The sequence below is a fragment of the Engraulis encrasicolus genome, chromosome 8 (genome assembly GCF_034702125.1).
Source record: "Engraulis encrasicolus isolate BLACKSEA-1 chromosome 8, IST_EnEncr_1.0, whole genome shotgun sequence".
NCBI classification, from domain to species: domain Eukaryota; kingdom Metazoa; phylum Chordata; class Actinopteri; order Clupeiformes; family Engraulidae; genus Engraulis; species Engraulis encrasicolus.
Window position 1 is genome coordinate 22,837,096 of NC_085864.1, and position 24,971 is coordinate 22,862,066.

Consider the following 24,971-nt stretch of genomic DNA (forward strand, 5'->3'; position numbering starts at 1 on the left):
AGTGCACATGGAAAACTGCCCCCCCACCCCACCCCACCCCCCTGGTCCCCTGGCACCGACAGACAATTACAATTTCATGGCCTGCTTGGCGCTCTGTAAACACAGGGACCAGGAAATGTACTTAACAACTCTAAACATTTACACGCAGTCGCTGGCCACTTCAAACGGGCTTATTGGCACAAACGGGATCTTTCGAGAAGGTGCTTTGCGTTTGTGAGTCATTCTTCTGCTCACAGGGATTTCATATGAAACTACTGTCAACAAGACACAGGAAAACAATAAGCGAAGTTGTTCGACTACATGTTTGCGTTTGTCCAATTAGCACAGAGCCATTATCATCTTTTTCAAATGACAGCTGCAAACTGCAACAGTCATACTCGTAGTAATATTTTACAGCGCAATAATACAACTCATACTGTACAACTGCAACTTTTTTTTATTTCATCGTTAAATTTTTTGCCATATAATCACTATATAAAGCTAAAAAGAGAGCCACCCTGGGGTGAGTAATTCCTCCATGTCATTTGCATACCCATTTTTTTTTTTTAAAGAAACCAAGGCCCAATCTCCACACACATCCTCTAGCCTCCAGCAAGCAAGCAAGATACTGACACCAACAGAAAGGTATGTCTGCCTTTGAAAGCGGACTTCTGACAAGTCTGTGAAGTATAGTATTGGGAGCAGCAACTGGGAAGTGCTTTGGTGTGGTGTATCAGTTGACATACTGTGAGAAAAACACTCACTCACAGCAGAGGTGTCCCGGGGCGATAACTGGAGAGAGAGAGAGAGAGAGAGAGAGAGAGAGAACGAGAGAGCGGTCTCCATTTTAATGCTGAACATACTGGTATCTCTGTCCACATTTTATGGCTCTCGTTGAAACGTCTTCTTTTTATAAGCCACCGTGTCTATCTGAGGGCCGGATGCTCTAGCTGGTAGTCTATTCTCAGGATGGTTCATCTGGGAGCTTATAAACCGCTCTTATTCCCATGCACCCATTTCTGGGGAGGAAATAAAGATAAGCATCTTGGTCGTCCTTCTTTGGGGGGTTCAAAATCATAGCATCGCATCCACGGACAGTGCAGAGAGTGAATGGTCATCATCACAACTGTTGAAAAGTGACACTAAACTAAAACCTTGGAGGCCATTGGACTAGACTAGTGTTTCTCAACTGGGGCGGTACAGCCCCCCAGGAGACGTTGGGGAACCCTAGGAGGGGCTTTAAGAAGGACACAACTGAGTGGGAGTGGGGCTTAGTCGCCATTGGGGGGCATTACTCTATTCTATTTTTCAATACTAGGTTGGCAGGCTTATGATGAGGTCAAAGGGGCGTTGGGAGGCTTATCATGAGGCCAAGGGGGCATTTGTGCAAAAAAGGCACAAGGTCTAGACAGGCAACCACAGCATTGGCCCTTACTAGCAGAGCAAGAAAAGTAAATTGCAGGAGACACATTGCAAAAGTCTAGCCTGTAAGTCAATGCAATTATGTTGCTATGAGGTATCTAGCTCAATATACATACCAGATATTCAATAGACTGCTTGAGAAATAAGAAGCTGATGGAAGAATTTTGGCACAATCCGTGAGAAACATTAAATCAAGCATGGTGAATGGTGGTGGTAAAAACTCATTAACTCCAAAGATGATTCAAGACAAACGAAACAATGACTGATAAATAGCCTACCTTTTCTGCAATAGCTGATAAACAGATTACAGTGTGTGTGGGCTGACTTGGGGGGGAGAGAAGATCTTGATACGTTAACAGTTCCATCCAGCTCACCATTGAACAACAGATGCAATAAAAAAAAAATCCCAAGAAGAGCAGATGTTCCAGCCCCACCAGCCTTGTTGTTTGGGGACAAGATATTTCATACTTGCTGACCATGCAAATACACAAGACAAGACAACAGGGCCTGGCTGGCCACCAGAACAGGGGCGCATTTCTCGAAACCATAGTTGATACTTTGCTGTTTGCAATGCAATTTCCCATTGGCAACTACCCAAGTTGCTAAGTGGCTAACAACTACGCTTTCGAGAAACAAACCCCAGCACACAGCACAGCACAGTTCAGTGCAGTGCAGTGCGCTCCCAGGACTTCTCTCTTGGGGCCAGTTGTATGAACGATGTCTCCCCACTGACCAACAAGGCTGATTAACCGAGCCTCCGCAAACAAAGGGGATATTTATTTTCCTCATAAATCGTGGACATTCCCACTGCTATCTGCACAAAAGGCGGATGGGAAATGTGATTGTTTTTTTTACTCTGAGAACTGTCAAAGGGATTTGATGATGATACTACATATTGTATTGTTGTGTCAGTCCAAGGGCCTTCCATCTCCTGGTTTGGTACAGAGAGAAAATGTAATTTCATTTCCCTTGTATGACTTGTGCATATGAAGAAAGTGACAATAAAAGCTGACTTGACTTGACTTGGTTTCCATGCTAATATGTAACGGCCTAGGCCCATTTTTACACACATCCATTTCTCTACATCCATTTAACCAGTCCATCATGCAGGCCCTAATCTCTAAGCGATATGCTTTTCCATCATCGGCTAACTGTAGAGATCCTGAAATGAGGAGCCGAGCCCCCTACAGAGACGGCTAATTAAACCCATGTGGCTGAGGGCACAAAAATATTCTCTGCTTTTGTGGTAGACTGAAAAAAGGAGTTATACAGGAGGTGCACTTAGGGTCAAAGCATCTTGAAACCGCTCTGAGCCTCATCAAAAGGATTTTGCATAAATGCATTTCCGTGAGCTCATTAAAAAAGGAACACATAGCCTACCATATGATTTATGCGCCACAGCGCGTCTTGAGGTGCGTCAAGGCCATCATAACGCACCATCCTGTATCTCTATTAATTCATTTCCCGTTCAGGATATAGGCCTACTCAGTTGTAAACCTAATTAGAAATGAGTAAGTGGGATAGTGTGGAGGACCCTACGTGCACATGTCTGTAAAATAACTGCAGATGTAAGGTTGGGGGGAAAGTGGCGCCTTGCTGAAAGTCTCAAGGCCACCACAAATCTGCACGGGAACAAAGACACTGTTTTTCTTACCAGATTTCGTGACACAGCCTTGGGCTCTGTCTCTGAATTTTGGGTTCTCTGCTCGCTGTTGAGTCGGTTGAAGTCCGTCCCGCTTGACTGCTGCCCCACCGACCGGCTGCCCCTGATTTTCCTGTTGCCCGCACTCTGGTGCACGAGGTTGAGAAGGTGCAAGGTGTTCTCGTGTTCACGGTCCGAGGTCTCCGCCTGTCCTCGTTGGTAGCGGCTCTCGCAGGTGGAGTGATGTCGTCGGCACAGTTCGATGCGGGCACGGAGCCGCTCAACGATGGCACTGTGCAATTGTGGCACGGCAGACCCCCGAGAGGCCGCGAGGGGCCCGCTGGCACGACCTGGCATCGAACCCAGCATGCCCACACCTAACATGGACACGAATCCACCTACCGCAGGCTGAGCTGGGGCCGCCTCTCCCATTATTGCAATCTTAATCCTTGGTAGAGCAGATTAAAAGTTTTTACATATATTAATTAATTGTTTGTCAAATTGTTGAAACTACTTTCCAAATAAAGTATTAGCGCAATGCATGTCATTGAAGTCAGATTGAACACTTCTACGCAAACTTCTGTAGGCTACATCTATTTTCTACGAATAGTTCACACACCCTGCTGAACTTTTAATTCCTTTGGAATGCAGTGTGGTATGACACAGTCCTTGGGAAATAAATAATTCCGGGGCCATAAAGAAATCTGCCGCGCTCGTGCTCTTTCTCACTAAAATTCCACAGCGCGAGCTTCATGAATGTTGCTGTCTATGCCAGACATGGTAACTCTAGAAAATGCTACAACCGTCTAGGTTGTCGATTAACGAAATTACAGCCTAAGCACATTGGTCATGATCATGCACGAAATACCTGCGCCTTCAGGTGATCCGAAAATTGTGTCTCCATTATTTAAATGAGCAGCCAATGTTCAGAATAATCCATTCACAGTGGCACATCCAAACTTCCCGAGACCCGTTACAATAATGTCGCGTTTCCCTTTCGCTCAGGTCCAATCCACATGGAAAGAGGTAGACTACTGTACACTATATCTTCAGATTGCTGATTAAAACAGTAATGGAATCAGAAAGACGAGTTCCGAGTGGATGCGCGCTCCGACACACACCGATCCGTGCAGTCCATATTCCGTTGTCTGACCGCGCGCTAGACTACATGGGAGGCAGCAGTACGGAATTTGTGGATTACAGACTGGCATTGTGTGAACGTTTGTCCCCGATGGACATGGGGAAATCGCACCAGGAGTCAATTGGCAGACTCTAGTGGTATCCAGTGTGAATTACATCTAAATGATTTCTTATGGCTGGGGGGACTGAGAGAGTACAGGCTACTGCGCGCTTTTCATCCAGATATCACATGGCTCTATCTCACCAAAGCTGTTAACAAACCAGCAAGCACAACACCAACAGATCATCTGAAGGTGTACTATTGAATACATGGAGAATAACATCCCCCTAAAAAAGAAAGAGCATCCTTCCAAACATTCGTGGGGCAGAGAGGATAGAACACAAACAAGTGGTAGAGAGATGTCAATGTCATTATTCAGGTTAGGTACTCCAGGTGGACGTGGACCTGAATAACGTGGAGTCAGCTACCACCAGTCCTAGGGAATGCTCTCCAGCTAAAAGCTTGAATTGAATATAAACCACCACATGGGGTCAGTAAAGGGCAAGTAACCAATGGATGCGCGATCAGTGCCAGTGGGCCCAGACACAATTTCAGATGTTTTCCTTCACAATAATGACTCTTGACATATCATGATAGTTGGCGAACGAACGAGCATGCACATTGACTATCAAAAAATTAATATCTTAGCTGGGCACTAAACAAATCGTGTTTTTTTTCTAATCCAAACCGCAAAGTGATAGAATCATTTGTGTTGAGCCAGTAAATAAATATGAACCGGACAAAAGCAAGTAATTGGCACCAGTTGGATTCTCATTCTTTTTGGACCATGGGCCCTCTCATATTCACAGCCCCAATTTACAGTTACCACAACCGTTTCAGTTTAAAATTAGATTTTAATACAAATGTGGTGCCTATCAGGAGGGAGGAGCTGTTCTTCAATGTGGGCCTACTGCTGTAACAATTTTGTGTATTGCATATAAACAAATATTTGTACACATCGCTTGGCAGTGTACCAGATGGGGTCCTTGAACGCCACTTTGAGAACCACTGGCCTAGACTGTCTAGCAGTTTGTGTGATTCAGAAGCGAAGTACTGTAGCCTAATTCTGAGCCCTCTCAATGTACAGTAGGCTACAGGAGCAAATACAGAGGTCTCCAGACAACGTTGAGCCTGAAAACTATGACCTCCACCTGGGGTGAATGGGCGGGCCAACCGGGACCAGGCAGAGGTAGCCAGGCTGTGCCCTCCTAGTGACGCAACACTTTCAACGTTGCAACTAGTCAGGTCAAGAGCAATGTAAGTACGGGAACTCCTCCCACTTTGTCGGTAAGCAAACAACCATAAGCAAACCAAGGGAGGCGGGTCAACCATGCTGTTTGTGAAATGTTTATTGTTGTGTTCTTGGTCAGACCAAGTCAAGGAGATTTGAATGTCGATGATAGTCAGGCTAAGGTCGAGGGGTCCACAGGTCCAAAGGGGCCAAGTGTAACTGAGATGTGCGCAGTTCAACACTCGGGGCTTGAACCCGCCACCTATAGGTATCAGAGGCACAGCACAATACTGCTGAGCGTAGCCCCTTAATGCGCGCTGTACCTCCTGTGGCACGCTGTAATAGATATTGAAAGTGAACTACTATAGTACTACACTACTATGACAGTGTACAGGGCCTTTAGTAATACATTACGACTTGGTCATTGCCATTCTGGTAACAGCTCATTTATAATGCCGTGCCTTAAGGGGTTAAGGACCCGATAGCTCAGTGATGAGGCTTCGGGAGGGATGTTTACTAACGTTCCACGCCACACTTTGTTGTTGGTCTCCGTTACACAACACAAATACAATCCTCCCATCTCCATCCCACGTACCAGGTGTATGTATCAGAGATGGGACCAAGTCACTCATTTGCAAGTCACAAGTAAGTATGAAGTCCCCACAATCCAGTCTGAGTCTAGTCACAAGTTAGGACACATTTGACCAAGTCAAGTCCAAGTCTCATTTTTCACCAAGTCTTTACGTCTGCAAGTATCGTGCGCACAATCTTGACAACTGCTTTCCACACTATGCATGTCCCCCTTTACCAGTCGCGTCAAAAAATAGGCCTAGTACACCCACTGATACTGGTTACGGGTAAACCATTTAATTTTCTTTTTTTCCAGGTAATATTTTCACAACTGCAGAAAATTGAATGTATGTATTTGGACTTGGCATTGCAAGCTAAAACTGTCAAGTCCAAGTCAAGTCTCGAGTCAATAGCTTACAAGTCAGAGTCAAGTCACAAGTCATTCCTAATATTGCCAAGTCAAGTCTCAAGTCATCAATTTGTGTCTCAAGTCTGAGGCAAGTCCACATCTCTCGTATGTATGTCATGTATATATGGCTACACCAATGACCAATGACTTTGAATCTAGAAATGCACCGGATCCTGATTTTTAGGATCCTGCCGGATACCGGATCCACTGCTTAAGAACCGGATACCGGATCCTACGAAAGGGTTGAAACACATAGCCTACTCGCACACGTGGGCCCTTTTTATTACGTTTGCTCAAACTATTTTTTAGACTCATTGGCTTACTGCCACACTGCCTGCACTGGCCGCTTCCAAAGTTCTTTCACTCCATGCAGCAAGTGGGGTTGTGAAAGACTGACAGAAAAACCTAGGCTAGAGATGCACCAGATCCTGATTTTTAGGTAACTGCCGGATACCGGATCCACTGCTTAAGATCCTGCCGGATCCGGATCCTGTGAAAAAACCCTATTATTAAGCCGGATCCGGAACCGGATCTTGGATCCTGTGCATCTCTAGTTGAATCATCACAAAAATAAAAATGGATTCCAAGGGAGCTCATTGGTGTGCAGTTCTTCCTTGGCCAATACATGAACTGTATGCTTTGACCCTGAATCCGGCTAAAAAGGAATTGGATGTGCCTGAGATCTGACTGGGATTCGTATACCGGTAGCTACTCCACCCACCCATAGACCACATTTTGCCAGGGAGCATTTTATTCCTCATTCTTGGCCTCCACAAATAGCCAAATAGTGTGACAGCAGGGTTTATACCAAAGAGTTACCGAAGGAGATCAGGATCGTTGAGACACCTGTTTTGTAGAGTAGGCCAACAAATGTGTGAACTATGTCTGTTGTAGCCTCTTATTGCAGCAGGGGTCGCCGGCGACCTTATTCACTTGCTGAAAATGTTTAACTACATCATAACAACATTGCTATGACATTAGCCTACAGGGAGAGCCATAGTGCTGCGCTAAGGACCGTAGAGATTTCTCAACTGAGATTTCTCAGCTGGCAATCTGGGAAATCCTTGCTGCCAGCTCCTGAACTCAGCAAAGGGCTACTGAACAGCCATGGATGAGAACCCAACTTTGCATTTTGCACTAATGGATTCACTTTCTGACTTGAAAATTATAGAAGAAGTGCAACACTGCTACAATTACGTGAACTTGTTTTGATGTGAAAGCTGACGTTTCAGGATTTCCATTGAGATAGCTGCACCTGCAAAAAAAGATTCAAAGTGTGCAGGCCACCTCTGACTTACGTGACAGAAGGTTCAGCCCCCAACAGCAGTAAGGCACACAATGGACAGTCAAGTCAAGTCAAGTCAAGTCAGCTTTTATTGTCACTTTCTCCATATGCACAAGTCATACAAGGAAAATGAAATCACGTTTTCTCTCTATACCACGCCAGGACATACACATACAGGACTAACATTTTACAGACTGACATAAAGACAAAGTGCAAGACAGGACAGGTAACAGTGATGGACTGGTAGCAATAAGTGGTCAATATTAAATACAGTACAAATGAACATTTAACATTTAACTTTCAACATGTAAACAGAAGATAAGATAAATATAGACCGCTGAGTACATGAATGATAATATAGGGCAGTCATTTTTGACCTCCCCAAAGATAAAGGTGGAGGGGCAGAAACACCCAAATGATAATGAAACGTTGATCACTGCCCTCTGCCCGTGCACACTCTGCAGTTATTACAACATTCTACAATTTTGACCCCCAACAAGTCGAGTCAGCTTTTATTGTCAGTTTCTTCATATACTGTATGCACAGGACATTTGAAATTGTGTTTCTCTCTATCCCATGCCAGGACATAGACATACGGAGGACTAATATTAAGATTAAGACAGACATTAAAGTGTAAGACAGGACCAGTAGTCTAACAGTAGGCCTATAAATTGTGAGTAATAATAAAGTGATGGAGTAGGCCTAATGAATAACAACTGAACATTTAACAATGAGCAATTAAACAGGAAAATAATAATAATAAAAAATAACAACAACAACAATAATACTACTACTACTACTACTACTAATAATAATAATAATAACTAACATAATAATAATAAAATAATAATAATAATAATAATAATAATAATAGTAATAGTAATAATAATAATAATAGACTAAAAGCAATTATTATCATTCATATTAGTAGTGATAACAATTTTAATAGGCCTATTGTTATTGGGCTACTATAAGGAATGAAATGAACATAGGCCTATATAGTATAAAGCTTAGAAGTACAAAATATAACAAAATCTGTTTAAAAGATATTCTATTGTTTCAAATATGTCAGTCAGTCTATTGCATTTCGCCAACCTCTCCGCTAGGACGCTATCTGATCCTTTGTTCCCCCTTCCCCCCAATCAAAATCTCGCCGTGACAGATATTTTCCCATCGCACCGTTTTAACAAACACGGACCATGCACACCATGGAAATTCTCCCGTTGACACACTTTACTGTGCTTCAATGGACTGCGGTATTGGAATCTCAAGTTGTCTGACCTTCGACATTGGTGAGTCCAACAACTATTCTAAGCATTATCGTAAACAACAAATAAATAAAACAATAATACGAGCGAATGCTGGATAGCTCTAGTGAAATCAAGCTGTCCGACGGCGCAAGTAGCCTGTTCGCTGCCCAGCCAGTAGTCCTGTCAGGGGAGAAACAGTAGCTCTACCCTAGTTTTGCATATCTGAACTGGAGGAGCATATGGATTCATTCGAGGTCGAGAAACGTTATTGCAATGTGCAGAAAATAATCCAAGAAGTCCAACATTTATCTGATTCCCGTGCTTTTATATTGAAGGCTGAATGCGGCCTTCTCCCAAATCCACAGCAAGTATTGCCATGGACTAGCCTGATGCTACCAAACATTGGCTAAAATTTCAGTGACATGAGATCCCAGTGTGCCTTGTCGCTGTTTCATTTTCCTCCTTTTAAAAGTTGCGTCATTAGCACTGCCTGCAGTCCAGAGACTGTGTTAGATTTGACAGTCTGTTGAACAAGTTGCTCGACAAAATTTGGTTGAATACTTAACGGGACTCAACTATGATTGTTGTAGCAAGCTATCCTCGCTAGCATATCTGCTGGCTTTACCTATAAGCTTTAGCTAATGTTAGCCAGCTAAAATGTACTTCGCATAATAGTCAAGTGCGTTTTAAAAACACATAGTCGTACAATGCAATCGAAACAAATGGGGTTTCATGTAAGTTGCAATGTCGTCACGACAAGAATCATGTGGACCATGACAGTAAGTGAAGTTGACAAGTCACTCAATGCACTTCGTTGCATGCGATGTTTAATTTTGGGTCATTGAATTTAGCCCTGTGAACGGATTTTTAAATACCATAATGTAAACCACTCATGCGACCTTTATCAGCTGATACAAAACCTGTGCGAGGCCATTTGTTTCGTGTGTATGTTTACTGCTAATAACTAAACGTCATTATGCTTGGCGTTCTACGTTTGCTGGAATTTAGTTATTTAGTTGATGTTAATAAATGAAATCCATTTGTGGGCTGCAGAATGATCACATTGTGACAGCTGACCATTGGCTATTTTAGCAGTAAAAACGCCAACACGGATTTTCACTTTTCTTCATTTATGTTTCTGGCATAAAAAGGAAATGACATGCCCCATACCCAGCCACTGTCTGGATATAATGTATCATATCGGGACAGGAGTGCCCATTGTTAGGGCTGCTTTGAAGAGCAAGAATGACCTCCTGCCCTCAGATCAGCCCCTCAACTGATGCCGTTACCTAGCTCTGTCGTCGTGCCATTGTCTTATTAACATATGTTAACATAATGGTCAATAGGGATTTATGAGTAATTATATGAACTAAGCATTCATGTTTTATTTTAGCATTTTATATTATTCGACCTGTCTTACACAAAGATCTCCCATGAATCAATAACCCTGAATTAACCCTTTGACAGGCGAAGCACTTAGCCTACAAGATGCATCTTTTATACAAACTGTACACAGATTGTGATTCATTATTATGTCTAGGTTTGAGATTTTCACTGCTTCTTAATGGTAAATTAAACAACAATGTCCAGACTCCAGAGTGATGGGCAAAAACACTAGATGAAATGTGTTCATATCAGTTAACTTGACAAAAGAACCATCAGAGATGATGACAATAGTTATTTATGTGTATTAACAAGTGATCATTGAATTTCTATATCTTCTATTCAACTTGTCCAAAACAGTGCCTAGTTAACAATGATATGTCAGTCCAATCTATGGTGCACTTAACACTCTTAAAATAGTCCTGTACTTTTTCTACCAAGGGACATTAGAGAAACCGATCCACAGTCAGTCAAGCCAGACTTTTTGTTTATTCAGTTTTGAATGACAAAGTTGAGAAGTATAGTATATTTTCCCCAAAGAGCAAGTCTTTAGAAGTTAAAATAAAATGTGCTGTGCTCATCCTCTTCTCTGCTGTGCTGTGCCAGAGGTCCTTGTGCGCCTCATGTGGCAGCATGACAACAGTCATGTGTGATGTTGGTGTCGGCCACAACTGCTTTCCTTGCACACAAGGACGTGCCACCGGCCAGCACCTGTTCGCCAGACACTTGGCCGTCTTGCAGAACATTTCCATTCCAAAGCGGCTCTCAGGCTCTCAGATTCAAGAGTCTGACTCAGGCAGGCTGTGTAAGGAGGAAAGCTCTGGAGAATTTGTTTGCGTCTTTTTTGAGTTTTTTTGAGTCAACTTGGGAAATCACGCTTCTAGCTCCTGTGTAAATATAATATAAATATAATATAATGTAAATATAATAAGGACATTGAAAACTATGCACGATCATAATATGTTTTATTGTCGTATAGGCCTACTCATGTTTTCAATTTTAATTATGACCAATGAAAAGTTTTGTGCTCAAAAAACGTCCACAAATGAAGAAAAGGGGTTTTTTTTTAAACAGCTAAGAGAGGCCTGGGATTTTATGACTTGTTCATCCGGGTCCGGTATCACATCCTGTATTTGTGTAACTGCAGGCGGACATTGGACCTCCTATGCATTCAGCAGAGTCCTTCTCCTACAGTGCGTGCATATTATAGGCTTAGCACTGGATATTCTCTTCTTGTGAGCATCCTCTTCTTGGCAAGTCAACCATCACTAATAAGCAGTGTACCACTGTTAAAAAGCATGAAGTGACCTACTGTACCAACTAACAATTCATTTTGCTCATTTCTGTTTAGACTGCCTCCACGTTGGAAAAAAGTACATAGACAGTTTTGGTACTCATTTCTTACATGATTGATCATGCAAATTTACTGATACACGTCAGATATTATTTTTCTTATCATATCCCTCAGAAAATCAAAAGAGGCTGTAGTGTGTACCATTGCTCAAGAAACACGACACACTGTAGCTTTGAGTTCAGTGTACTGTTTTCTTCCCCTTTGTGCAGTTAACATACTGTACACGCTGTCACACTAAAACCTCGCCATGAATTTCAATTTCTGCTTTCTTTCCCCGCTGTATGCACTAGACTAGAAGCTGTTTTTAACCTGTGTTCCATCGGGGGACAATTACGGCTTGGTGCTGCTGATGGTGCTTCGCGGAGTTGAGCGGTTTATGTTTGCCGTTGTAAACAACAAGGTTCTCTGCCAGGCCGCCAAGGCAGCTACATTACCAAACCTGAATGTTTAATGAGATGCTAAACACTCTGTCTCTAGATTTAGCCTGGGCCCATTCAAAACAAAACAAAGGCTTTTCACAGTCGCCACACGTCGAAACCCTCGTTGCACTTGTCCCCCTCCCTCCCCCCTCAAAAAAATAGAGAGAGAAAAAAAGCATTGCATTTTCTCTTTTAAGTAAACGATGCCAGGCTGAGCTGAAGCTAACCCAGCATGGTATGAAAGGCCGACGAGGCAATGCGATTTTATTTAAAAAGCACAGTTCTTACAACAAAGACTTTTGAATGTGCTTTACAGAAGGCAAGTCAGACAGCGACCCTCATTGATGCAAAGTGCATGTCCTCAAAAGATAAAAAAGCCTTCAATAAAATCTCAAATGTGATGCTGCATGCCAGTCAAAGATAAGGGACCCTGAAATGAAATTAATTTCATTTAATGAAAGAAACAATTATGAAAAATGAAGTGTCTTTGGTGATGCTTGCAGCTCGATGGAGATGAGGGTGAATGTATGGTGGAGAGGTGAGGTGTGGGGGGGCGGGGGGTGGGTGTTGTTTGTAACCAGCTGGGGCCTGGCAGTGCCATGTGGGTCGTCTTGGGCTTTTGCCGGCTGTATTGTTCAGCAGCTGACCAACCAGGGATTTCTCTCCCCAGCACTGCACAGTTGGGTTGGGTAGGGTGGCGTAGAGCAGTGTTTCGTGTTCTCAAACCTTTTTCAGACTGAGGACCACTCCCCCCACCCCAAAAAAACCAAAATGTTCAGGGACCATCTGTCAACTGAATTGACAGTTGACGGGTGCTAATTTGACACTGCTAATATTGATGCAGATCACTTACTTTTTATTCACATTACAAGCCTCTTTTCAAGTCTCTTTGTGGTGAAAATATGACTTCAACTATGTTTAGCTTTGCAATAATGCTACAAATACAGCCTACTGCTAATTTATCTTGGAAAAGTAGCAATCCCTTCGCGGACCACGGGAGTTCTGTCGCGGACCAACCAGTGGTCCACGGACCACACTTCGAGGATCACTGGCGTAGAGGGCAGGGAGGAGGAGGGTAGCGGAGAAGAGGGCAGCTTATGACAGTCAAACATCAAAGCCAGACGGCAGGAACATCAAGGTTCTGGGAAACGGGGCATTGTTTGTACTAGGCAGCCTTTTTGGATAGCAAGCAAATCCAAAAGGTAAAGCATTTTTCTGTCCACACACACACACACACTCATACACTTTCAAGTGTGTGCACTCCATTGCATCCTAAAAGCCAAGTAAACATTTTGTTGGGCTCCTCTCCTCTCCCGCCTTTTTGTTTTTCTTTTATTCATGAGATTGCCTGATGCAGCGCTGAATTATTGACTTCTCATCTGTCATACAGTACGATCATGTGTAACGCCGCCATGTACTGTACGTACAGTAAATGCACTCTGCTCGGATGGGCACTTTTTATAAAAGGCTGTTTAGGATTCGGACGTGAACAACCGAGACAACCTCAACACACCCATGACGAGCACCTAGACTGCACTGCATGGCTGTTAATATTGGATGCTGAGCATGCCAACAGCATTTGGCTTTAGTCCCTCCATATCGGAGCCACTGCTATCAGCCACGAAGTCTCAAATGATGACGTGTTAGCGACTTTTATTACTGCTCATCTGCCATCAAGCCCAGTGTTATTTGAGGTAAGCCGGTGCCCAGCCTTTTGCTAAATATGGATTAAGTGAAAGCGGTAGGCTGTGTGCTTGGCTTTAGGCTGCCTGGCCCGCACCCGTGATGAGTGGCACACATCCACGGCTCCACTAACCCATTTAGCTCTTTGTGAGCCCTCCTTTAAAGCACCGAACTGAACAAAAATGTCCCGTCTTTGAATTTTTTGGGGGTTTCTCTGGTTTATTCATCAAGGTATTGCAAGTCTGGGCTGTTATGATGCAACTACCAAGTGTGTCTGGGTTGTATAAATCAAGACACGCGACAAAGCACAGTGTGGTTGTTAGTTGAATTGGTGTGCAATGACCCACAACGAAGCTACGTATGTGCCACTGGAAGTAGCGGGAGGCCCAGGCCACTGGGGAACCTGTGGCCCAAGCGCCGTTTGATCTGCCCACCAATATGATTTTAATGTTGTGCAGTTCCACATGAAAGGTTTTGTAACGCAATCTTAGAAATTACATTCACAATTAAGTTTTATATTTTCAGGGGACCTAGTGAAGGTGGGCTCTGTTGTAAAGGTGGCCGCCTTCAATATAGGCCTAAAGTGCAGGAGGAAATCTTGGTTTGTAGTATGGCCCTAAGAGGACTTCATAAAAGTTGAAGTGGCCCTTCAAAGGAAAAAGGTCCCTCACAGTAATAGTGTATAGTGCAATAGTCGAAGCAACTTTGCCAGCCTGTGCCATGCCATAGTTTCATCCGTAATTGTCATTTTCTGTTCGATCCTACATACAATCTGTTCTCTTGCTAAAGTACCATCTACTGTATGCCTTTAAGCATTGCCGATGCACAGTAAGACTATGTAATGCGTAACCATCCTGTCCTTCCCCTCCAGGTGCAGAGGAGATCATGATGGGATGTTGCTGATGCCTGACCAGCCCAAGTCTGAAGACACCGTTTGACCTCCCCCCCCTCCTCTCTCTCGCTCTCTTTCTCTCTCTCTCTCTCTCACTCACTCACTCTCTCTGTTCATCTTTCCTCTGGAGCGACTCGTCCACCTCAGCCAGATTGGATGCAGCTGATCAACAAGCAGAGGAAGAGAAAGAAAAGAGGCTTGCGGCTTCTTCTCTCCCTCTCCCTCCGAGGGACTGACTGCCATGCGCCGGGGACAATGAGGGGCTGAGAGGAACGAGCGTTGTGAACGCCGGAGCGTAGTGTGTGCTGTGCTGTGCTGTGCTGTGCGAGCGTGACAGAGAGGAAGTTGAGGAGCGAAAGAGTGGAGAAGCGAGTGAGCAGGCAAGTGAACGAGTTGGAAAAGGGACGCAGAGAGAGAGAGAGGCACTGGGAGAGGAACGGGAAACTGTCGCCGCTGTTTTCACTGTTGGTGCCAGTCTGTCCGACCAGCCAGCCTGCCAACCAGCTAGCCAGCGATTGGAGCTGCTACTATGACCAGTCTGTTCAGACGCAGCAGCAGCAATGGGGGATCTCGAAGTGGCTCCGGCGGCGGCAGCGGTGGCGGTTCCTCCGGCGGCTCCTCTGGCCCCGGGGGCGAGCTCAACAACAGCCGGCCTCCGCGGCAGGTGCGGCGGCTGGAGTTCAACCAGGCCATGGAGGACTTCAAGGTCATGTTCCCCACCATGGACTACGAGGTGATCGAGTGCGTGCTGCGCTCCAACAGCGGGGCGGTGGACGCCACCATCGACCAGCTGCTGCAGATGAGCATCGACGGCCAGGGCTCGGACGACAGCTCCGACTCCGACGACAGCATACCGCCAGAGGTTAGTTAGTGCTGCTTATTAGCAGTGCTGCTCGTCATGTCTCGTTTAGTGTCTACGTCTTCTGTGATTCATGTAGCAGGCAATTAAGTTTTATTATCTTCTCTTCAAGGTGGGTGGGGGTTATTAGGTATCACAGACATGTCAATATGATAGGAAGCCCCTTAAGAGTATAAAACTTTTTTTGGGAAGCAACTTTATCAGAGCTCAATTGACAGCTCTTGAGTCTTATGATGACAGCATCCCGCCAGATGGCATTGTCTCAGTTGTTTACCTCCCACTTGATAGTCAAGTGTGTCTATGAGGTAAGCAGACTAAGTTTTTTGTAAAGAAACTTTAGGCAGCTACTCTAACTTCAGCATCCTGCCAGAGGTAAAGAAAATGTGTTAGTTGAGTTGGGTGACAGAGGTGTGAATCTTGGTGGGTGGTCCGCAGGTATCAGCGACCTGAATCTAATAGGAAACAAAAGTGGACATCAACGCATGAGGTGTTTGTTGTGAAGCTGGCCTCTGTGCTTGGGGTGGAAACTCACTGGGCATTCCAGACTAGCACTTGGAACATTCCATGTCCAAACTAACAGCACATGTTACGGTATAGGCTGTCAAGATGGAACATGGAAACAAAGTGAAAAAGGTTAAGGGCTAGGGCTTGTTGCTGTGTGGATGGTTGTCTGTTTTATACGTTATTTTTCTTACACTGTAATAATTTTGCTAGACCAGGGGTGCATTTCTGGAAAGCGTAGTTGTTAGCAGTTTGCAACTTCGGTAGTTGCCAATGGGAAATTGCATTGCAACCAACAAAGTAGCTAGCATAGTTAGCAACTACGCTTTCCAGAAATGCACCCTTGGTCTCTTCCCATTGCAATACATGGGTTCCTGTAAAGTTGAAAACTGTTGGGAGCACAAGTCAAAGGGTTATGTGGGTATGCCAGATTGTGTACCTCTGTTCAGCAGTAGCCTATTTCGTTTTGGTGTTTCAGATTTTAATGTTGGATAAATCTAGTTTTGCAAATAGTCACACTTCTGTCCCAAACAAAGTCTGCTTGCTTCATACGCCCCCTTCCACCTTGAGTGACAAATTTTCTGTGAGAAAAAGCTGTCCTCTGTCAGTATGCAGTCGTAAAGCATCCTTATGTGGGTATGCCAGATTGTGTACTTCTGTTCAGCAGTAGCCTATTTAGTTTTGGTATTTCAGAACTTAATGTTGGATAAATCTAATATTGCATTTGCAAATAGTCACACTTCTGTCTCAAACAAAGTCCGCTGTGGAGATTAGGTCTCATGACAATTTTTTGGAACTGGTAATGTTTTGTGTGCAGAATTGTTATGCTGATTAAAGGAGATTATCAATAATAACACAAAGATTACAAGAATGCTCAAACGTTTCTTATTAAAAGTTTGCACAGCGAAACTCAACTCAAACCTGTTACAGAAGTAAGTACAGAGAAGCACCTCCTACTCAAACTGAAGGACACAATGGTACACGCAGTGGACAATGCACATTATTTCCCCGCTGACCTGTATTGTCAACTCCATATTGGCCTTCTATTAGCGTTAGCGATATGGGCTGGCTGACTGTTTTTGTCAGGCCCAGCCCTTGTGGGCCACGTGAATGTTTTTTGTCGTACCAAATGGTTGTTTATATTCCGATGGGTAGGCAGGCAATCAAGATCGCTTTCTCTTCTGTTTCTGTCTCGCTTCAGCAACACCTTGTTTTGTGCTGCCAACCAGGATACTATTCCAAGACCAAGGTGAAGTGATAAACCTGGCTAAGATGACTGACATGAAGTGGGAAACCTGCTAAACGATTGCCCACAGATGTGTTTTACTTAAGAAAATGAGGCATCCAGGCTCTTCTATTACATGATTTGATTTACCATAACCTCAATGTTAAGTTAATCTACTAAGCCAGGTTCTTGGAATACTCTGCAGCTCAGACATTGGTGTGAGGAGGAAGAGACCAGATAAACTTGCAGGGGGAGGGAGGGAGGAGGGATAGTGATGGATGAAAGCGAAGGATGGAATAGCAGATGAAGGCAAGTGAGGGGGACTGTTGGCCCTGCCGTGGCTTAACAGTAGGGCACTGGGTTACTACGCCGGCGACCCGGGTTCGATTCCGGACCCTTCACCATCTTTGTCTCCCCACTCATTTCCTCCTCCACTGTCCTGTCAAAAATAAAGGTATCAAAGCCCTAAAAAATGTAAATTAAAAAAGTGAAGGGGACAGTTGAAAATTTGGGGAAAAGGGCAGTTGCTGGCCTTGCTTGCTTTCTAGGTCTCTGAGGCGCAGCATATCTTCTCCCTCCCACCTCTGCATACCATAGCTCATGTTTATTATGTTCCTGGACACACATGTCTTGTGCAACATTCACATCTGTTTTCTTTCATCTATTTCAGCACCAAAATGGTTTCTCTCCAGTCCACAGTCTACTACACAAGCTGTTTTTATGCCTGACCACTGCCCTTTCCAAATGGCTCCATCGCCTGTCCTGTTTCTAATCAGCCATTGTTCCCAAGCCAGATAACAACAACAAACAAAAGTGGACGCTAATGGGGGTGTAGCCTTAGCACAGTGGAACAGTTAGGTCAGAGACCTGGTTAGGTGGGCTACAGGAGAGACGGGAAGTTAGCAGGAGTAACAGGAACCTCGGGCTAAACTGATGTTTACACCTATAACGATAACGATAATTTTGTAAATACTGGTTTAGCACGTCTTGCGAATGGTGCCCTTCACGTATCAGCTACAATGACAAGGACCTGCTGAATAATATCGATGGGATCTCTTTCGGAGCATTTGTTATTTAACTGTAAAAGCAATGTCAGTTTGAGATTTTTTTGGGGGACTTTTTTTTTACTTTATTTGATAGGACAGTATGAGAGGTGGACATGAAGCGAATTGGGAGAGAGACGGGGAGGGGAATCGAACCCGGGTCAGCCGCATGGCAGGGCCCAGTGTATGAGAGTTCCTTAACAATGTACACGTCACACCCTCTTATTGTGGATATTCACAAGAAGCTGGCAGTGTATGGCTTCCCAGTGGTGAGCGGAAATATTGTAGTTGTATAAATAGTTGCAAATGTGGACGCTCCTAAAAAGGCTGTTGGTTTAAATCATCTTCTTTGTTGAGGTGTAGCAGTGTTTTGTGAAGTTGTGTCACTTTGTATCAGTGCACTTTAAAGATTCTGTGTTTTTCTGAATACATCTCCTAAAATAAGTTGAACTAATGCACACAGAGAAGTGGAACAATGAAAAGGAGAACTCTGATGAAAACATGGAAAAGGCAGAACAGACAGCGGAACCAACAGAGTTTAAGGACAAACGAGGGAGATGAAAGGATCTCGACATGAACAGAACAGTAATATTTGTAAATAGATGTTGAAACTGCATCCCATACGGTCCCCCACCCCCCCTCTCTCCCCAGAGTCCCTCTTTAACATCCATCCATCCCGGCTGCACCCTTCATCTGTCTACTTCTTCTCTCTCTTTCTCTTTTTCTCTCTCTCTCTCTCTCTCTCTCTCTCCCCCCCCCTCTCTCTCCTCATCTTCCTCTGGGTCTCCTCTCCTCTCCACTGCAGTGAGCGCTGCTCAGGCACAGCTGGTTGCCTTTGCCCTCCATCTGTCTCCAGCCAGGCATGCTCTGCTCTCCACTGCTCTCCACTGCACTCCCCAGTCCCTAATAGATGGCCGTGTAATGCCTCCCATCCCCCACCCCCCCCCACTCCTCTCCTCTCCACTCCACTCCACTCTACAGTATTAGTTGTACGCTGTCTGTAAATAAATATATAAACAAAGTGGTCTGGGTTTTTTTTTAAAGGCCTGCATTGGAAGGTGCAGGGCCAGGGCTTAGTTATTTCACCATCTGAAATTGCAGTTGCAGTGACGTACGTGCTGCCTAGGCGTGTGTGCCAAGCTTTTTGTCAGCCCTGCACAAAAAAAGCAACAACAACAACAACAACAAAAAAACACCCACTCTTGTTTTAATAGCCAGACCTCTGAGCGGTATTGCCAGGTAAATAAATAAATAAATAACATCAAAATAAAATAAATAAATAAATAAAAACAAAGCTGGTGATTAACCTAAGAGGAAGATGTCACATCTGTTTGAAAGCATTCAGGGCATTGTGTGCTGGCTCTAGTCTACACTAATGCTTTCGAAGTATTGCTGCACACTGATGAGAGGGGGATGTGCGCGTCTGTGTGTGTGTGCGTGCGTGCGTGCGTGCGTGCGTGCATGCGTGTGTGTGCGTGCTTGTGTGTGTGTGCGTGCTTCTGATGTGTGTCTGTGTGTGTGCGCGCGCATCTGCTATGTGTTTGTGTGCATGTCTGATGCATCTGTGTGTCTGTCTGAGTGCGTACGTACGTCTGTACTTACGTGCATATGTGTGTGTGTTTACACTACGCTGGCGTTCACCCCTGTGACCCTTTCCCCAGATCCTGGAGCGCACTCTGGAGCCCGACAGCTCGGACGAGGAGCCGCCCCCTGTCTACTCGCCGCCCACCTATGATATGCACATCTACGACCGGAAGTACCCCGGCACGCCCTACACCCCCCCGCCCAGGTACAGTAACCAGAGAGAGTAGATAAGAAAGAGGTTCCGCTGGCCCATTGTTTCCGGGTTCTACTCTCGCAAGGGGGAGGGGGGAAATCCCCCTTTAGGCAGACCTAAGGACTATTCTATTCATTCTAGGAGCATTATGACATGCCCCTTTAGGCAGACCGGAACCTGGTCACGTTAGGTGCCCATAGAAACCTATTACATTGGCATATCTCTATATACTTAAAGAATCTCTGCTGTAACGCCAAGCGAAGCTTTTTACGGCTTCCAGTCCGCATGTGTTAATGGACGGACGGGCGGACGGAGCTGAAATTCTAGGTCACTGTAGGAAACAGGATGCGACCGTCATCAGGAGCAGCCTGCCAGTGCTCTGTGCTGCCACCCTCTGGCGGACGTGCAGACTGCATCAATAATAATAAGGCTGTGCTTCACAGTTCTAATGCGTAGACATGAAGATTTGTCTGTGTGATTGTCTTGCCTGTGCACTGAACAGAGGGGATTCTCTCTAAAAAAAAATCTGATGCATCTGTTTGAGGATTTTCTGTGTATATTAAAATCAACTGATTCTGAACATTATTGCATACAAATATATATTTTTTATTTTTTATTGTTACATGCATGCAAGTACTGTGAAAGTTCAACCTGCAGTAACATTTCATTTGTGCACATAAATTGAGCATTGGTGTGTGTGTGTGTGTGTGCGGCTGTGCACATGCACTTTAAAGTGCCAGAGTGGAAACAAAATTTTTGCCAAGATTCTCACTTTCTTAAAGGCCAACTTCCGATAAAACACAGTTTTACTCACTCCTTTTGAAGATCGGACGGTCACCCCAAGTTAAACTAACTTGCAAGGCTCTCATAGCGGTGCGTCACCTCGCCTGGCTGTGTTTCCCGGTGTTTCCCAATTTACATCAATAATGCAGAGAAACGAGCGAATCACGAAAGCCTTTCTGTGTTTCGTCACGTCGAAAGAAGGCGTTGCCCACAAAGGTTTATGTCGACCCATTTTTCTAAAAACATGTTGAGTATTTTTTTTCTGCTTGTTTTCAATACAAGCAACGTCTGGTGGCCCGAAATCTAGCTTAGCTTAGCTATCAGCTGGTTGCTACTCTCAGGTACACACACAGCACAAAGCCTCATCCATACAGCAAGCCCACTCTGGTTGCTCCGTGCCTGTAGCTCGCCTAGGGGTCGCTGTCGAAAGAGCACAGCCCTGAATGGAGCATGCACGCCTCCGTTGGCGCCCCTATAGTGCAGTACCACCCGGAGAAGTGGCGACTCTGTTTCCCATTACATTCTATCCAAGAACAGGAGGACTGAGCCAATCAGAGACGCATTTCCACGAGAGCAGGAAGAGTGAGCCAATCAGAGACGCTTTTCCACGAGAAACACGGAACACCCTCTCGTTTCTCCACAAGCCACATTGCTGGCTTGCAAAAACGGCTTGAAACAAAGCAACCAGAACGTTTTTTAAAACAGGACCAACGCGTAACACATTCAATAACAATGGGGAACACAGCAATATTAATCAAATGACGTTGAGAGGCCATCTTTAAGACACAATTTCAATCTCTGCTATCACATGCTAACACTCAGCCCACATGTTCCCAGACAAACATTTTATGCTCCTTCATTTCAGGTTTGAGGAACGGCCGCCACCAGGTCACAGACAGATTCGTCGTAGCTATCGGAATTGGAATCCACCGCTACTAGGCAACCTGCCCGATGACTTCCTCCGAATTCTTCCTCAGCAGATGGACAGCATCCAGGTAATGTTTGGCCTTTTAACTGTTTCTATAGGTGTGTGTGACTGACTGAATGACTGATTGTCTGACTGACCGTGATGGTGTTGAGGGACAGTCACAGAAGTATTGCAGTCACTTCAGCCATGGATCCCACATTCTCCCAATATTACAGTTATGCAGTCGATGGTATTCTCCTGTAATTTCTGATGCCCATTGGTCATAGAATTTTAATGGGGTGGGCCCCTTTATTAGGTGATGACCACTGAAAAGCTTCCACTCAGAGGTTTATCATATCAAAACATAAACTGGGGATCTGTAGGTATACAAAAAAAACTTGCCCCAACAGACTTGATGTAGTACTGTGGACTAAGAGCGACTTTCAGGCGTTTCAGCCATGGATCCCACCTTCTTCCAATATTACCCTTATGTAGTCAATGGTATCCTCCCAACATTTCTGGTGCCCATTGCCCAAAAATGTTTACTGGGGTGGGGTTAGATATTGGTTGCTTTTTAGTGGTGATCATATCAAAACATAAACTGGGGATCTGTAGGTATAAAAAAAAAAACACTGCTAGAATTTGCCCCACCAGATGGTACTGATACCTGGTCTAGCCTATGGACTAAGAGCAACTTTCAGGCAATATCCTCCCATAATTTCTGATGCCCATTGGTCACATTCAGTTCCCACAATATTAGCGTTATTTGTCCTGCTAGACCCCAAAAATCTCCCTGATTTCGCAGTGGTTAGGGAGGTGTTCTTTCAATTTGGGGGTCGTCAGTTCGAATCCCATCTGACCTCTCTCTACGCCTCCTTCCATGGCTTAGGTGCCCTTGAGCAAGTCACCTATCCCCACATTGCTCCAGGGACTGTGACCAATAGCCTGAAAAACAACTTTAAGTCGCTTTTGACTTTTAAGTCGCTTTAGTGTCAGCTAAGTGTAATGTAATGGTATTTGTATGTCCCTTCTCCCCCCTCATCTTCCTCCAGAGGTCTCAGAGCAGCACTCTCTCCCAACCGGCCTCCTCTTCCTCCTCCTCCACACTGTCGTCCGTGCCTCCCCAGCAGACGGCGCCCTCTAGTGGAGGTGGCTGTGGTAGTGCTGGCGGCAGTGGTGGTGGTGGTGGCGGTGGGGCAGGGGAAGGTGGTGGTGATGTTGCAGGCGGCGTGACGACGGAGCAGGAGCGCCGCACCAAGCAGTACCTGGAGGACGAGCGCATCGCCCTCTTCCTGCAGAACGAGGAGTTCATGAGGGAGCTGCAGAGGAACAGGGAGTTCCTCATCGCCCTCGAGAGAGGTGAGCAAACATGGAAGCATACAAGCAGCACTGGCAACACTGTTGCACACTTACGAAGGCGCACGCCAAAACGGGTCTGTGCACACACAAAAAAAAACATTTTGTTGCAAGGTGCGTCCCTTTCTGAAGCATTTTGAAGCATTTTTATTTAGGCCGGCACCCTCAAAGTAATTATAAAATAATCAAGAAACCTTGAGTGAAGCCTGCTGCCTGCTATAATTGCATACAAACCGAGCCATGGAATTCAATATGCATTCAATACCTTACATGTACATTGGGGGCAGCAGACTGCCGCAGTTTTTTTGCCACAGGAAAAAAAAGAACATATTTCCAGCCTGCAGACACACCAAAAAAAAAAGAAGAAAGAAACATGCACGCACATGCATGTTAGCAGCAGGCCAAGCTGAATGCTCTAAAAATGTGCATGTCTTGTGAAGGCTGGTCTCAGAAGCAACCATTTCCCCTTTGGGGGTAGCAGGGTCCATTAGTTTCCTCCTCACATAATTAATGCACACAAATTTGCATCAATGACTGCACACAGAGCCTTATGCGTTGTTGTTATTATTGCAGTTTGAGTCAATTATGTAGTTGTGATGTGTTGACTTTCTAAATGAATTTTGATTCATTCTTTTTTTTGGATCTGAGAAGGATTGTACGCCCGGTTTTCCCAATTTCTCTGCACATACAATACCAAACGTACTCTACGTGTATGGCATGTTAACATACATAGTATTCCCACCTGCATTCGCTGCCTTGTTCCTAAACAATACAGATTAGATCAGCAATAACAGAATCCTGCCTGGCCCTTCCTGGGTCATCGGGCATAACGTCAAGAGACTTTTTCCAGCCCATTTAACTCTAACAATAAGCCCACGTCCGATTTAATCCCGCACGTGACTGACATGTTACAATTGACTCCAGTTTTGTATTGTTATGTTCAATGTCCCTGGGCTTTATGCATTTTCCATTCCCATGCCACAACTGTGGTTTCTCAACAGAAGTTAAACCCTGCTCGGCAATCTGCATTCAGTATGCCACAACCCAATATATCATATTTTTTTTCATTTATCCTTTATTTAGCCAGGATTGTCCCATTGAGACTACAGTGTCTTCTGCCAGGGAGTCCTGGTCAAAATGGCAGCATACATATAGTTACAGACACAGACAAACACATAGACAAAAAGGAAAAGAAATGTACATTTTCCCCAAAGGTGAAAGTGTGCACTGTTTCATTCTGTGCACTTGATGCAAGTGATATAGGTAATTAACTCCCTCACTAATTACAATCAACTGATTTGGCTAGAACAGATGTGTTTTAGAAAAAAACAAAATGCCACTCACTGCCTTTTGACTCCCTGTGGCAAACATTCGGGGCTCTAAATTAACACCAGCCAACCGGCAGGCCAAATGCTGGTGAAGATTCAGTCTGACTGGTAGAAAAGAAAACTTACTAGCCACGTTGACAGGGAGTGGGTGTATGTGTTTTAAGAAGTAAATGTAACATTTAGTAGATATAACATCTACTAGCCAGATTTACCGTTATTTTCACCCCTGCTGTAACAATATCTTTCTTATTTTTCAGATCGTTTGAAGTATGAATCAAAGAAATCCAGGGCCAGTCACTCTTCAGGCGGCATGGAGAACTCCACTGCAGGTAAATAAATAAGTACCAGTTACCTGGCCTTCAAGTCTAATGCTGTGCATGCTCAGACCTGTGGAGGGGTTGATAGCTTGACCTACATCTTACTGCTTGTGTGGTCTTCTGGACCTTCATGTGTGTCCGTGCTTCTGTAGTGTGTCTGTGTGTGTAATGTGCAT

General features: G+C 44.6%; 2 protein-coding genes across 3 annotated transcripts in view; one reads left to right on the forward strand and one right to left on the reverse strand.

Moving 5' to 3' along the window:
- The window catches only part of zmp:0000001236 (mastermind-like protein 2), a 54,272-nt gene extending 49,890 nt beyond the window's left edge, over positions 1-4,382 (reverse strand). Inside the window, exons 1-2 of the mRNA XM_063205210.1 lie at positions 3,912-4,382; positions 3,056-3,491 (exon numbers count right to left, since the gene is read on the reverse strand). Of these exons, the coding sequence (XP_063061280.1) occupies positions 3,056-3,475 (420 nt within the window). The 5' untranslated portion in view covers positions 3,476-3,491; positions 3,912-4,382. The remainder of the gene's footprint in view (positions 1-3,055; positions 3,492-3,911) is intronic.
- A 4,501-nt stretch (positions 4,383-8,883) lies between these two features.
- The window catches only part of cuedc1b (CUE domain containing 1b), a 33,060-nt gene continuing 16,972 nt past the window's right edge, over positions 8,884-24,971 (forward strand). For both annotated transcript variants that reach the window (XM_063205212.1, XM_063205213.1), the window contains exons 1-6: positions 8,884-9,010; positions 14,679-15,561; positions 19,989-20,116; positions 21,753-21,882; positions 22,847-23,153; positions 24,736-24,807. In XM_063205212.1, the coding sequence (XP_063061282.1) occupies positions 15,229-15,561; positions 19,989-20,116; positions 21,753-21,882; positions 22,847-23,153; positions 24,736-24,807 (970 nt within the window). In that variant the 5' untranslated portion in view covers positions 8,884-9,010; positions 14,679-15,228. The remainder of the gene's footprint in view (positions 9,011-14,678; positions 15,562-19,988; positions 20,117-21,752; positions 21,883-22,846; positions 23,154-24,735; positions 24,808-24,971) is intronic.